Source organism: Mya arenaria, chromosome 17 (genome assembly GCF_026914265.1).
Source record: "Mya arenaria isolate MELC-2E11 chromosome 17, ASM2691426v1".
Lineage (NCBI taxonomy): Eukaryota > Metazoa > Mollusca > Bivalvia > Myida > Myidae > Mya > Mya arenaria.
This window is the reverse complement of record NC_069138.1, coordinates 3,988,320-4,003,452: the sequence shown is the minus strand read 5'-3', so window position 1 is coordinate 4,003,452 and position 15,133 is coordinate 3,988,320. Positions and strand designations below refer to the sequence as shown.

Sequence of the window (15,133 nt, the reverse complement as noted above, 5' to 3'; positions counted from 1 at the left end):
ATATTGCTTGTTTAAAACACTTGAGCAGTTACACTTCCAAGCCAGTCTTTATTTCACTTGGTCAGATTGTATGTCTTTTTAAAACTTAAACACTGAATATTTTGTTACTATTTATGTTTGTTAATGTGTTGTTTACTCACAACAGCATCATAATCGTCATCATCATCATCATCATCATCATCATCATCATCATCATCATCATCATCATCATCATCACAATTATCATCATCATCAACATCGTCATCATCATCATCAATATCATCATCAGCAGCTGTTGGCAGCAGCAGCATCAGGAGCAGCAGCTCGTAAATCAACACCACCACTTCATCATCATCATCATCTTATTATTATTATTTTTATGAAGATTGTGACTCTGTTTAGGGAATCAAGAACAAACAACGAATGTAAAACATCAGTTCATTTTGACATAATATAAGTTAATTCATTTCTAAATGCACGTTCCGTTTTTCTATTTACACATTTTTTTATACAGGAAGATACAGGCGATATTTTGTTCACATAACATTAACACATCGTACCTAGGTAGCCCAAACATGCAAGGTTAAAAGTAACAAAATATAAATTAAGACACAAAAATATATACATTTACATTAAAAACAATAAAAAATGCGATCATGCCTATTAACAGCAAAAATAATTTTCCTCACAAATAATGGTCTAAGGGAAGCCACTCAATTACTGTTTCTTTTACAATACATTACGAGTTATCTTTCTTCTTATGTAAGAAACGCACAGAATCTAAGGGAAGTAATTGTGGAAATCATATTTAACAAATGTACGAATTATTCATACTGAATTAATCATTTAATTTGTAAAATATCTTACTCACATAAAATGCATAATGAAATAATTTAATACTCGCTATATAACCACATACCTTAACCGAATATTGGAATAGTTATTACAAAATCGCTCAGTTGAAACAGACATAACAATATTAAGATGTGTGATTTATGACAAAATCTCAAACGACCTTGTCAAAATTCACTTAACCTTTTAAAGGATAAACAAGTTGACATTTTGCCAAAAACAGAATGATGTTTACATCAGATCAGAACTCAAAACATGAAATAGAATACGTTAATTGTAAAACAGCGATCGATACATTTTTTACAACGTAAACATGAAAAGAGACATTTAAAACATGTTCCTATCTGACAAATTAAGTATGCTTGGATTTCAAGTTTATACATGCAATACAAAAAAAAACAAGTAGTAAATTCTATTGATAATAATGCAACTTTAAATAATTGCGTTATCACTTCAAAAGAAAGTCCCATTTCTTAAGAATTGTACATTCATACTTTTATCGAAATGGTTTAAGAATGTGTACTTTAAATTCTAAAATATGACAAACTTTTTGCTATGTTTAAACTTTTCAGCAAATATCCGTGTATCCATCAATATAAGTATTCCTACGATTTATACTAAAATATCTTTAACAAGGCATTTTTATGTTACTTCGTAAACATTGACAAAAATGCTTACTAACCTAAATATTCGTATATAAACGAAACAAAGGTCACTACGCAAAAATCTCGTAGTAAAATTGATAACATCAAAAACCTGTCAAAGTCTTGGCAAAAGTTAAGACGTAAATATTTCGCATGCCAAACATTAAAATCCTTTTTGTTCGTATCTGTGGTTTGTTACCAATTGAGACATGATACTTAACATCTTTGAATGATATAATAAATGTTACTAAAATACCATTTAGTGGTCAACATTATCTTTTGTTCAATGAGGCGGCAGTTAACTTCAAATTTGCCAATACATATCGTATTTCATTAAAAAGGCAGTCACCCGTTATTGATTTTAATCAGGTGAAGCGGTAGATATAAACAGTGGCAGTGGTAGGTTACAAAATATATTGTAGACCACTAAAACAGTAAAAGGTTGTTAGTATGTACTTAAACAAAATAAATATTTATGCGACTGTGTCATATCAAACCAATTGTTTTTTTTAAGTACATACATTTTGTTTTATCTATTACTAGATTCGTCAAAAGTTTTATCTTTTTTAACAAAAAGATTAGTTTATGATTAATATATTTTATATATATTCATGACACGATCAAAAGCAATTAAACAATTAGTGTTTTTTATCTAAAAGATTACATGTTATTGTTTAATTGAACTTTTACATAACAATTAGATCTGTATAGTTCATTTAGAGTTTTACAATCGATTGTTATCATAAATGTATGTACATGTGAAAAATAAACAGTTAATGATTTTGAAACAAAACGGCTTTGATGTATTGTCCACTTGAATAGGGGAAGTAAAATAAACACCCGGGGGTATAGAACAAAAACGTTATCTTCAAAAGGCTGATAAAAGATATTAAAAAGTCTAGACTTTCAGAAAAACATTGTTTTACGACGTAAAAAGTAAAAGGGGAAAAATGACATGTTTTTGAAATATTAAAAACGAATAAATCTTTTAATAGCTTATAAATTATCTTTGTTTTCGTATCTGAATAACAACCGTGTTATAACATGCCATGACGGTATAGCGCAGGAAATATGTATACTGTCAAATACATGGTCATTACTGGTATTTAGATCCTAATTAAGTCTCCAAAAAGAATGTGTAGGGTCAAGTATGTCGACGTTTTATGAAGCCTTTACTTTCTATAACATATTCTACTAATTGAAAATAAAAAAGGATCAATATTTTTGCAACTTTTTGAACAAACAAAATTGCAACTCTAACAAAATTATTAAGTGTAATTAATTAATCAAAAATAGATTTATAACTGTACAAAAAACCTATTATATTTTTAAGTAAAAACATATAACAATTCAACATTAACCGCCTTGATTAAACCATTGACTTACATATTATCAATTAAACAACAAACTGAATAAGATTATTACATTCCATATAGAAAATGTGAACTTTGTCAAATACAGTAAACAACAATTTCATAAACAAATGTAACGAGGTTTACTTTTCTCTTCTGCACAATCAGCAAAGAGCCGTAAAAGACAGTAAATCTGGGAAAAGATTACATGGAAATGAGTTGGCAACATACTTAGTTAAGCAAATAGACAGACAATACAAGCATATGTCTGATCAATATTCTTGAATTGCTTTCCAGATCTGCAAATAAACAACGTTTTCATGCTATTGTTTGCGAAACAATCCAGATATCTTTCCTGGAATCATGATCTTGTTATATCTTAACATGGACTTCAGAAAATAATGTCGAAAACCATTAACAAAGGGATTGCTACTTTCGTAAAAGACATTAACATTTATGTATAAGAGACAATTTAAGTTTCCCTTTGTTTTGTTAACATTTATTCATAGTCGGAAAATATCTCATTGAGCTTATGTTTCTTGTAAGCATATTACGGACTTTAAATACAGATTATTGCATCTAGTATCTTGTATAGTGAAATGTTATACGAATTAATCTATTCATACGTGAAATTCGGGCATGAATTTTGATCCTGGTTAACAAAATAATATCTTGAATTTCATGAAACAAAATTACTTCCAAGAATATTCGTGCACAAAATGGTATCGTCAAAATATTTGGAGTAAATATTTGGAGTATATAACGACTATCATTTTACAAAAATGTTTCGAATGACAAAATATGAAGGCAAAAAAACTTTAGTCATGGTTTATACATAGCTTGTCAGACAGTAATATGTATACTGTTTAACACATTTCACTTGTCTGTTTCTGAAGTAAATGTATGAATAATTAACCAAAAGTGGTCTGACAAAAGCTGAGTATGCAATTAGTACAATTAAAATACACCAGACCTCAAATTTTCGAAACCGTTAATTTCCTTATAACAGAAATAAAGTTAAGCTCACTGTTTTTGTTTTGTATATATTGTGTAATTTTCTCCTCTTAAAGATGTTTAAAGCAAATGTTAAGGTAAAACGGATAAACGATGTTTTGACTTATAAAACGCAGTTTAAGCAAGGAATTTGATTACATGAAATATGTTTTTTAAACCTGTTACGCATAAATTAAGATTTTTCGAGGAAGTGAGGCCTGGCAAAGATAGAATGGAAGTGAAATAGATCATATATCTAAAATAAAAAGAAATAAAAACATGTACAGTGAACACATTAAGCTAGGCTCTGAAAAAGAAGTTGTAATTAAAACAATACTGTTTATACACAATTTCAACTACCAAGATACAGCATTAAGTTTAAGGGCTGGAATTCGTAAAACATCATAATTTATTTCCTAACTTAAGTCACTTTTCTAACTTAAGTCACTTTTCTAACTTAAGTCACTTTTCTAACTTAAGTCACTTTTCTAACTTAAGTCACTTTCCTAACTTAAGTCACTTAAGTATAACAATAATAATAATAATAATAATAATAATAATAATAATAATAATAATAATTTATTAATAATAATAATAATAATAATAATAATAATAATAATAATAATAATAATAATAATAATATTAACTTCATTTATCTCTCTGGTCATAAGATATAAAAACGTATAATATCTTAAATATATTATTTTCGTTGACCTTATTGAAAAACCTACTTCAATGTTAAACGCAATTATACTTTGCTTTAAGATGACTATGAAAAATTAAAATTAAGAAATCGACTTATTTTGGGAAGAGACTTAAGCTGCATTATAAATACTTTCAAATTAAACGAACTTATACATTCAATGCTATAAGATGACTATGAAAAATTTAAGTAATCGACTTAAGTTAGGAAAAGACTTAAGATGTTTTATGAACCAGCCTCAGTGCTGTTAAACAGTATTAGCTCAATCATATGGAATAATGGATAAGCGTTTTAGGAAAGCTTATAAAAAGGCAGAGGGGGGGGGGATTTTATCACGAATCTTAGGAGCGACTTTGTGACTATGAAAGACTTAAGGCACTACAACTGCTTTGTTAAAAAGTCTCTTCTAGGTGACAAAATCTCTCCTAAGTGACAATTTCACTCCTAAGATAAGTGACAAATTTGCCCCTTCGAAATGACTTTAAAAGTATGGTTAATACCAAGCAAAATGATTGATTCTTGATTAAGAACCCGGGCTACGTAGAGGAAGTGTTGGTTTGTCATGTTGTTCCTGATTAGTACTAGAATTAGAAATAATTTAAGGTCATTTTGAACACATTTGTTTAATTACGCATTTAAGTTGAAGATATTTATATAGTTTAAACAAAATGAGTTTCTGATTTTATCATTATATATCGTTACAGAGATTTAAGAGATTGTATTGTTAGCTGCATGGGGCATATCACGTGAAGCAAAAATAGACGTTGAGGCCAACAATTTTTAATGCAGATAAATTAAAGCCAAGGAATTTAATATAAGGGAGAATGAGGATTGAATATTTCTTAGGACCATAACCTAAGCAGAAAAGCACCTATGAGGCCAATATACTCCAATATTAGATGGACAATTATTTCTTGTAAGTTTTAAATTAAAGGACTGAGTTAAAGTCACGGTTCATTATTAATTATTTATCTCCTGGTGTTAAATGTTTTGGAACTGAGACCTTTCAGAAAGACGTAAAGACAGCGTCCTAGAAGGTTTCAACTCAGGCCGAAACGTTGAAAGAATTATCAGGAGAAGTACCATCTTGATATGTCGGTTTAGTTAGAAAAGAATGGTAAGAGGTTCAGAAAAGGTGCCAATTGTTTTCAATTTCAGGGAAAGGGGTCTTCTAAAGCATGATTTCATGGAGGTACTGTGTCGAATGGTTTGGGGTACTCATATCGGCGTCGTCGTCATCAAAGACGTCTAATTCGTGAAATAAATCCGGGTCCCTAATCCATTCAATTTCCGGTTCTGATTCCGGCATGATTACGCACATAAATTTCTTTCCGGTACGACTGTCGGCTGGGTAAATGATCAAAGGACTGAAGTGCCTCGCGTCCGACACGAAATCTATCAGTTTATTGTACACTTCCGGAAATTTATGACGTAAACTCACACCGCGATTACGTAACTTCCGTTGAATGTTTACAAAACACAGTTCCCGCGTTTTTCGTCCATCGATGTCGTCTGCGTGCTGATTTCCAGGCACGGCGGTGAGAATCAACGTCGACGGAACGTCAGTTTCTTCCTGTTTCGGATGCATATGGGCTGGACTCAACCTGAGTTTCGCACATTTTTGAATAATAGAATCCATTCTCCGCGGGACTGGTCTTTGTGGTAACTCAGGCGGTATCACTATGGCCACCTGAACCACGTATTTCAGTTCTGGGTTGTATTGTTTACACGTGTCAGTCAATATTCCTAATTTGGAACCCAACATTGTCGCATTTGGAAGTTCTCTTAGCGAGATGTAAACCGGCGGAACCCATAAACAGTCAAATCCGTAATTCATGAAGTCTTCCGCGGAGCTTATATCCGGAAACGCGATCACAACACACCCTCTGCCTTGGGAGAGGTACCCACGACGCGCGATTCTTGAACATTGATACTGAAGATGAGGATGCTTGTTTATATGTTTAATCACATGCTTACACGCACTGTTAATCCTGCTATAGATGCATACAAGTTTATGAGGCGACCAATTAATTTTGCGACAAGTTCGGCTGCAATAGTAAGTCACACAACTATGACAAGTTTTAAAGAATTTCCTGGCTTCCTTAAGATTAGTTTCACGTTGGCACTGAGGGTTTTCGCACCTGACTAACACATATTCCGACTGAATATCATTCTCACCTGAATAGTTTTCACTATAATCCACAGAATCATGGTAATCCGGGTACATTTGCGCGATTTGATACCCTGGAGGGGTATCTGGGGTTAAAGTAAAATCTTCGGCAATTTTCGGAACTATTCGGCCATTTTCGTCCATTTTCATTCTTCCGGTTCTATGTCCATCAAGCAAAAGTAATCCGTCTAGAATTTCATCAACAGACCTATCACTGCGAAGCTTGTCATGAACATGGCCGTTCTGAGCATTATAACTGCAAGCGTTTGTGAGAACCACTTTCAAATCACGTGATCCATCTGCGCGCGCATCACCGTTAATGGAATGGTTGCCATGGCTACTAATCGCCATTACAGGGAAGCTGAAGGTCACTCCTTTGTCTTGTAGCTCGTCCATTTGCTCAGCGAAGCCATTCTCCAAGATGCTGCTATACCGTCGTTTCTGCAAAAATTCAAACAGAGTTTCGCCATCAGTTTTAGCTTTAAATTCAAGAGCATGCAACCAGGGAGGGGGTGGGGTAAAGTCATTGTCACTGTTTATAGTATACTCTCCATAGTAACCACTATCTACTCTATCATAGTTCTTACCTTTTTTACTTTTCGTGCTAGAATCTTGTGCACTGGTTGTTGATGATGTTGTTGATGTTACTTTTGTGGCAAAGGGGCCGGGCCTTCTAAACCTAAATTGAGGCAGGGGCAAGGAGGCCCGGAAACCAGACTTTTTAACAGTGCTCGTACTCGGTTTTGTATTATTATTATTCAAAGTGCTCGGAGTTGCTCCATTTTGGCGCTTTGATTCAACTTTTTGCTCTTGGGATTTACTCACTTGTTGGGGCTCATCTGAGAAATGCACCTGCGCTTTTTTGGGCGGAGGGGCGCTTTCACTATTCCTATTTGAATCTGCTAAAATTGGCTTTCTATCAGGGAGTGGGGGTGGGGGAGATACAGTTCTTTCATTTTGAACAGGTTTGTGACCATTTACAGGCTGTGCTTCGATACTTATAACTGTCTCTTTAGTAGGCGTAGTCGGTTCGAATCTCACTTTATGCGGTGGCGGTTTTTCCTTGGTAGGGCTCGTTACAGGAGATTTCATCTTAGCATCCTCTTGCGACTTCCTTTCAAACATTTCCCGTATCTTCGCAAATGGCACAATTGTAATCGGCTTCAGCGTTTTACTTTCCCTTTTCCTGTATTTATCACTAGGGAGCGTGGAAGGGGCCGGGGTGTTATGAATAGGGGCGCGTTCTGGGGTCACGGGAAGCATAGGGGGTCGTCTTAACCGCGCGGACGAGGGTGTCGTTTGATTTGGGGTGACGCGTTTTTGAATGATGACGGTGTTTGAACACGGGGTAACGGAGGGGGAGGGGGATGACGTAATACTAGGTGGGTACGCGCATGATCCTATCGTCGACGTCGAGCCTTGTCTACCTGCGTAAGTGAATAGACTCTGAGTACTACCACTACGAGAGAAGGACGATTTCCTAAACCAATCGGGTACATGTAACTTCGAAAGAGAGTTCGAAACCCTGAGTTCGTGAACGGAGGGGGTCTTCTTCAGCTCCCCTGGTTGTTCCAACTCGTCGGCGAAAACGTCGTCCAGATTCGTTTCCAACGTCTGTAGACTCTTCGATTTAGACACATGCCTGTTTGCAAACCGGCCTTTCCCCGGTTTCCTAGGCAACCGTTCCATCTCTCCTGTCCCAACTAGAGCACTCATGCTTGCAGCCCTTTCCAGAGGGTACTGAAACGAAACAAACGGATCTTGAAAGGACTGCGCATGCGTGCTGACGTCATAGTCATAATTGACGTCAGCGTCTAAGTCAGTTTCTACCACGGATGATACGGAGCCATATCGCAGTAATTGTTCGAACATATTTTCGAGAGAATTTGTCGTGTGACGGATTTCTTCACGTTTTGCGGGTGAAAACATACAGTTCGCATGCAATTTGTCAAATTCGCCGCGTTCGAAACTCGAGTTCGCACTACTGTAACGCGAATTATACAACTCTTCAAGATTTCGCGGCGAAGGGAGGGGAAGCGAATGAACATGCTCCATGCTTGAATTGCTCCCGTAGGTGGCGTTCCAAAGCGACATCTCGGTCGGCAGGCTCTCCGTCGACTGCAACTCACGCTCGTGACGTTTTATGTATTTTCTAGGCGTTGACGTCAGCAGTGACGTCCGATGTTGCAAAAACTTGTCATCAAAGGTATTTCCAGACGGGGATAGATTTTCTGAACTAAGAAAACGTTCTCTTGACTTCAACACTTTTAAACGCGTAACGGACGTATGTCTATCTGGTAATTCAACAACAACGTGAACTTTTTCTGGCGTAATAGGCTGCGTTAACACTGAAGAATACTTCTTAAGTTGCTGTTTCTGTATTCTTCGCTTCACACTCGACCTTGGGCCTTTAATTTCCTGGCTCCTCGGATTATAAAAGTCTGATGGTTTCGTTAATGGAGTTCTAACCACTCTTCCTAAAGAAGATTCGCTATGTACGCGTGCACGCAGGCTGTAACTTTCCTGCAAACTATGATAGCTCTCCTCAAGGCTACTTAACGACTCGTCGTCTGAAAATCCACTCGGTGAGGAAGAACCAATTGAATCTAACAGTCCTTCAGAACTCAAATTAGAACTTTCAGCGTTACTGGAACATTCACTTTGTTCGACAATCTTCAAGTCGTTTTCATTTTCGTTCACATTTTCATCGTTAATTGTTAAAACTATATCACCAAAATTAAGTCCATCTTGGCTATTCACGTCTGCAGTGTTTTTCAGACGATCTTCAAGTGGCAGGGTAGATTCCTCTAACGAAATGCCAACATCATTATCTCTATATCTATCATTGTTCTCTGGAGTTTGTCCAATTTCAGAACTATTTCGACTATTATTCAATTTTTCAGTTTTTGGCAATGTCACATTGCTACCGTCGTATTGTAATCCTGATTGTTCAATGTTTAAAGCACCGCGTGATAATTGTCCACTGTTTGTATTTAAATTATCATAGGTATACGAATCTTCGAAGGCATTGTCTTTCTTTTCATACTCAGTTCTTTGAGAATTTTCATTTTCTACATAATTGTCATCTTGCAAGTTTCTTTCAAAAACATTGTGCTGTGTATTGGAATTTTCAAGTCCATCATGGGATTTTGGATAATTACTGGTAATCGTTGCTGAATTCAATAAAGCATTGTTTTGTCCATTTTCTTTGTAATCTTGAGTATCTTTATCTTTATCTTTATCGATTTCAGATATCTCGATGTTAGATAAACTGTCCGTCACATTTCTTTCTAAGTTTTGTTTTAAGCTGTCTCTAGATTTAAAGTCTGTATTGTTCAAACAATGTGAAGGACTTTGCTCCAGTTTATTGTTATTTTCTACATGAACACCTTTTTCAATAATTACTGGCAGTGTATCCGAAATCTCAGCGAGTCCGGGTTCTATTGCACTTTCCGACGAAAACACATGTGATTGACTAGATACTTGATCAGGGTTTTCTAACAAATCGTCAATAAATGTCTCATATGTCAATGGCGTCTTCTCTGCTCTGACGTCACCTCTTTTGACGTCATCATGTTCATAATTTTCTATTACAATATCGTCAACGGACGTTTCTCGATTAGTATTTGATACTTCCGCTAAAATGTCGTCGATATTTGTTTCTTTTCTTGGCGATTGTGTTTGTTTTAATGGCGACGCTCGGACATGCGCAGTGATTACTGGTGTCACGTGATCATCAAAAATGTCATCAATGTTTGTCTCAACTTTTGCCGTGCTTTCTTTTTCAAGACTTTTCAACGGTGTTTCATCCAATATGTCATCAATGTTTGTTTCGACGCTTGGTTTAGTCGGCGTCGACCTTAATTTTCTTTGATACAATTTTCTTGAATTAGTCCTTGGTTTACTTATTGCAGTTTCAATGGTTTTGCTTTCACTTGGAACAACGTCCGGCAAATCACGTTTAACTTCACTTACATCATCTAAGTCCGTTTCAAAATGTTCAACTAATTGCTCTGACACACGCTCGTTTCTGACGTCACCAACTATGTCATCAATTAATGTCTCTTTCGTATTTGAACTTTGCAGTACATCCTCGTTCTCTTTTAAACTATTTTGAAAGCTGTCACTGCGAGTTTGTCCGAAATTAGAATTATCCGAATTTACAACACCTTCCGAAGATTGAAATTCCAACTCTAGTCTATCGTCACTTTCTGTCAAGTGCTTTATTTGTTCTGTTAGGCTACTGAATGTCTCAACACCAGGAAGGCTATTGTCTGAATTATTCAAATCTTTCTTACCCAAAGTGTCACTTTTATCACCTGCGGCATCGATTTCGGATTTTTGATTACCGCTTTTATTGGACTCTAAGCTTTCTCCATTGATCGACGTGGATTGTTCTTGGTCGCGTGGCGAGTGCTCAAAGTTCATTTCTTCAGTAAATGGAACATGTTCGGATATTGGGCTTAAATCGGTCTGAATAATATATTTCCTAAAATCTATTGGCTCTCTTGTAGAAAGTTGCTGATCGTCCGCCATTTTTTCATCATTTCCGGTAATCGATATTTCAGCATCTTTGTAAGAATCGGAAATACGTGTACCGGCCATCTGTTGCACGCTCGTCTTTGGTTCAATAATTGGATTGCTTTCACGCGTCTGTTTATTTTCTTCGTCCTCTGAAACAACAGGAGAAATTGGCTCGTCACTTCTTGCGTCTGAATCTGACAGGTTTCCCCTCTCTGTGAAATAACCGCGCCGTCGGAACTCGGTGCTAACATCTTCCGTCCGCGAAAACGTGAACCCACTAGCGTCGTCGGCAACGGTATGGGAAGTAAATGCATCCCCGTATTCCCGCGAGAGGCCGACAGAGTTAAGATTCGTGAATGTCTCAAAGTTCCTCAATTTTCCATCATCATGGTCGTCGTCGTCTTCATCGACGGCGTTGTGATCGCAGACTAAGAAGAAAGAGTCCTCGTCGGAATCGAAATGGTATTCCGCCAAATCATCGTCTCTTGGGTCGTACTCCCGCAACGGAGGGTCGGAGCTATCCGACGAAGCGCCGTCGGAATCAGCGTGACCGTCATTTCCATCAAATTCATCGTGACCATGACCCTGATCTTGAGGGTTGACCAATGAATCAGAACTTGTGGTATGCCCATTCATAACCGCAGCTTCATCACAAATTTGAACATCTTGCCCATGGGCTTGTGCATTGGGTAAAGATTCTTGGGAGCTTATTTCAGAATCGTCACTTGCGACTTTACCATTCAGTCCGTCTAAAAGTGTTCCAGCATTGTCAAGGTCACTCGATTCATGACCCGATTGTTCCTTGTCGGAGCTGCTTTCGGTTTCGCTTTCGTGTGACCCAGTATTTGCACTCAATAGACTATTCAGGCTGTCATTAAGAAAACCACTAACTAATGAGAAATTGTCGTATTTACTGCTTGTTTCTGATTTTGAATCAATTAATGATGATAAATCACTATCGCCTCGGGCCTGGTCTTTTTTATCGACAGGATAATAGTGGTATTTGTCCATATTGCGATTTTCACTATCGTTTGATTTTACGCTTAAAACCGTAATTACAGATTCGCTGCTGCAAGACTCCGTATCCGAAAATGTGTCAATTAAATGGTCCAGTGCGCATGTGCGAATTGGAGATGGCGGCAAACTGTCGTCTGATATTTCTGAAATTTTGTAATCATCTTCGGGAATATTTAATTTCTTAAATTCTGGTTTGTTATTGTTATTTTGTGTGCTTATATGCGAAAAATCTGCCTTAAGCAGATTAGGATCGCTTTTATTGCCAAAATCCGGGTCATTTTTCATGGGAGTTAATTCATTGTCACCGGGGGATATTTTTTCTTCACCCGCCTCATTTACATTCATGTCACATTCTTTACGAGATTGCATTAAAGTAGTGTTCATGTCAAAATGGTGTGTTTTATCAAGCGATAAATTACATTCAACCGTGTTCGCTTCAGTGCATTTCAATGTCGTTTCGTTTTGTAGAGGCTGACATATTGCATTTTGCGTAGATTCAGTTTGTAATATACTCGACTCTGTAATTTGATCATCGTGACTGTTATCTAGATCACATTCTTTCAAATTTTGCTCAAAGTTTAACAATGCCTTATTTAATGATAAAGATCTGTTATTTTCAATATCAGGACTTTCGGTGTTTACATCAGACTGTGGAATGTCATGTAGATTTTCACCCACATTCTTGCTATCAAAATGTGCTCCTGTATCATAACTTTCACCTGAAGTTTCATTGTTTTTATCACAGACATTTCTACTATCACCCGCATATTTCGACCCCTCCTCTTTATCACAGCTTCCGATGACGTCATCACTCTCGCTGACGTCACTTTCATATTCCTCCATAATTGTGTCTAACGAAGTGACCCCATAGAATGACCCCGCTTCCCTCTCGTCATCCGAATCCGAATCAGAGACCTGGATGTCATAAGCTCGTTCATCGTCACTGGAATCGGTATTGTCCGAATCACTCTCAATATCCGGATATAGGTCAATATACCCACTATCACCCCCCGTGTCCTTATATTCAAAATTTGCAAATCTCTGTGAAAACGGTACGGAAGGGCTGCTTTGAACTTCAACATTAGCGGCAGACATAAGATCTAAGTGGGTTTCATTTAATTGTGCCCCAGATTCATTCGGGTCTGACTGGTTTAATGAACTATTCGAAGACTTAGAGTTTGGGGAAAGGAAGTCCCGGACATTTCGTCTGGTTTTAATTACATACTGATCTTCATCCCCGGCGTCGTCCTCCCATTTATATTCATCCCAAGTGGTCAAAGTGTCGACTGTCAAACTGTCGTCTGGTGTTGAAACATACGACAAATTAGCTTCTGTTTGCATCGCGTTTGTTGCCTCGAGCTGTTGTGTATGGATTGGTGAATGATGGTCATATAGCACTAATTCTTGCTCATTTTGATCAATATTTGTTGGTGACCTTATTTCTAAAGCAGGATCGACAAAAGAGCCGGCCATAGTTTCATCATCGCTGATATCGATGTCTTGTATTCTCGGCTGTACATTTTGTGCTGAAGCAGACGATTTTTTTCGTTGATTACCGGGAGGCGGTTTTTTGGTATTTATATTTGCTGAGATTGGAAAATTTAACTGATTTTGAGTCCCCCAGGCCCCTTGACCCCCACCCCTAGCCTCCTCCTCCTCTGCCAGCAACCTCCATGAAAACATTATAGTAATAATAGTTGCAATAGCAGCGGTTAAAAATCTTTCAAACGCGCCGTCGGGAGCAGCTCCCCCTGACATCCCGCCGCCCGTCGGGAGCCTATCCATCCTGGTATGTATCTATCTATCCAACGATGATATGTAAACACAAGCGAGCACACCTGATTCAATTATCACCATTTACGGCATTCCTTATTTGTTCACGTAATCCCAAGAGCAACTTAATCGATACAATATCTCCATTTTCCACTGATTTATCACAAATTTGGAGTATAATTCCTTATCGAGCACCTTAATTTCATTTAATCACTCTAAAACCTCACTCAACCATATTCCGAAACGAAAACCAATGTTTTAACGTCAATATACATGAATTACAACATGGCCTCCATACATAGCCAGTAAACCAATGAGAAATTCCAATACAGTCACGTGATACCAGTAGCTTTATTTAGGTCTTAGCTGTCACCTACGGGTAAACAAATTGATTCGCTTGACAATACGAAAATGTTTGTTCGGTTTATGTTTCACAATAGGCGATAATTTCATGTTTTAGTCTTTTATCTTTTGTAATGTCTGTTATCAACGCGTTTATCGTAGTTTAATTTGATCAAACTGTCTACAAGCAGACGACAAACCATTCGATCGTCTTAAAGCGCAAAGCGTTTCGCGTATCGATCCGTCTCATACAGCGCAATTGAAAGTATTATAAAAAAAAGCTCTTAAGCTGTTATTAAGCATATCACTTGTAGGTCGTTTAAAAGCAGATTTTAAACGCGAAATTGTGTTAAACTCGTTCGATATAATATGATAATTTACGTATACTGCGATATGGCTCTCGTTTCATTTTTCAATCCCTTTGATGTGTTATTTCAATCAAATTCTGAAAGAAAGAAATATGGTTAAGATGAATGGTCGACAAAGAATGTCAATATTTACAAGCATTGTTATAAAGATAATATAAAAACATGTCAAACATCTTAGAGGAATGTGGCTTAAAGAAAGCTCGCACCAAACTGTAATAAAAGGATACATTTGCGCGCGATTGATAAGTAACTGTTAAACTTGAGACAAAGCGAGAATGTGTTTTTTTCAGTGCAGTTAAAGTGACACTCTTATTCAAAATCAATACATTCACATCAGTTTTGACTGATAAACCTTTAACTTCGTACAAAATAATGCATTAATGGAATTTTTTAATTACCGATAACAATATTGTAAC

The 15,133-nt window shown here is 36.7% G+C and overlaps 1 protein-coding gene across 1 annotated transcript; it reads right to left on the bottom strand.

Moving 5' to 3' along the window:
• Window positions 1-403: 403 nt before the first annotated feature.
• LOC128223148 (uncharacterized) lies at window positions 404-14,488 on the bottom strand. Its single transcript, XM_052932430.1, has 2 exons — window positions 7,281-14,488; window positions 404-7,134 (listed from the first exon to the last, which is right to left on the bottom strand). Exons 1-2 carry the CDS (start codon window positions 14,017-14,019, stop codon window positions 7,121-7,123), a joined length of 6,753 nt encoding a protein of 2,250 aa, XP_052788390.1. The 5' UTR covers window positions 14,020-14,488; the 3' UTR covers window positions 404-7,120.
• Window positions 14,489-15,133: the final 645 nt, after the last annotated feature.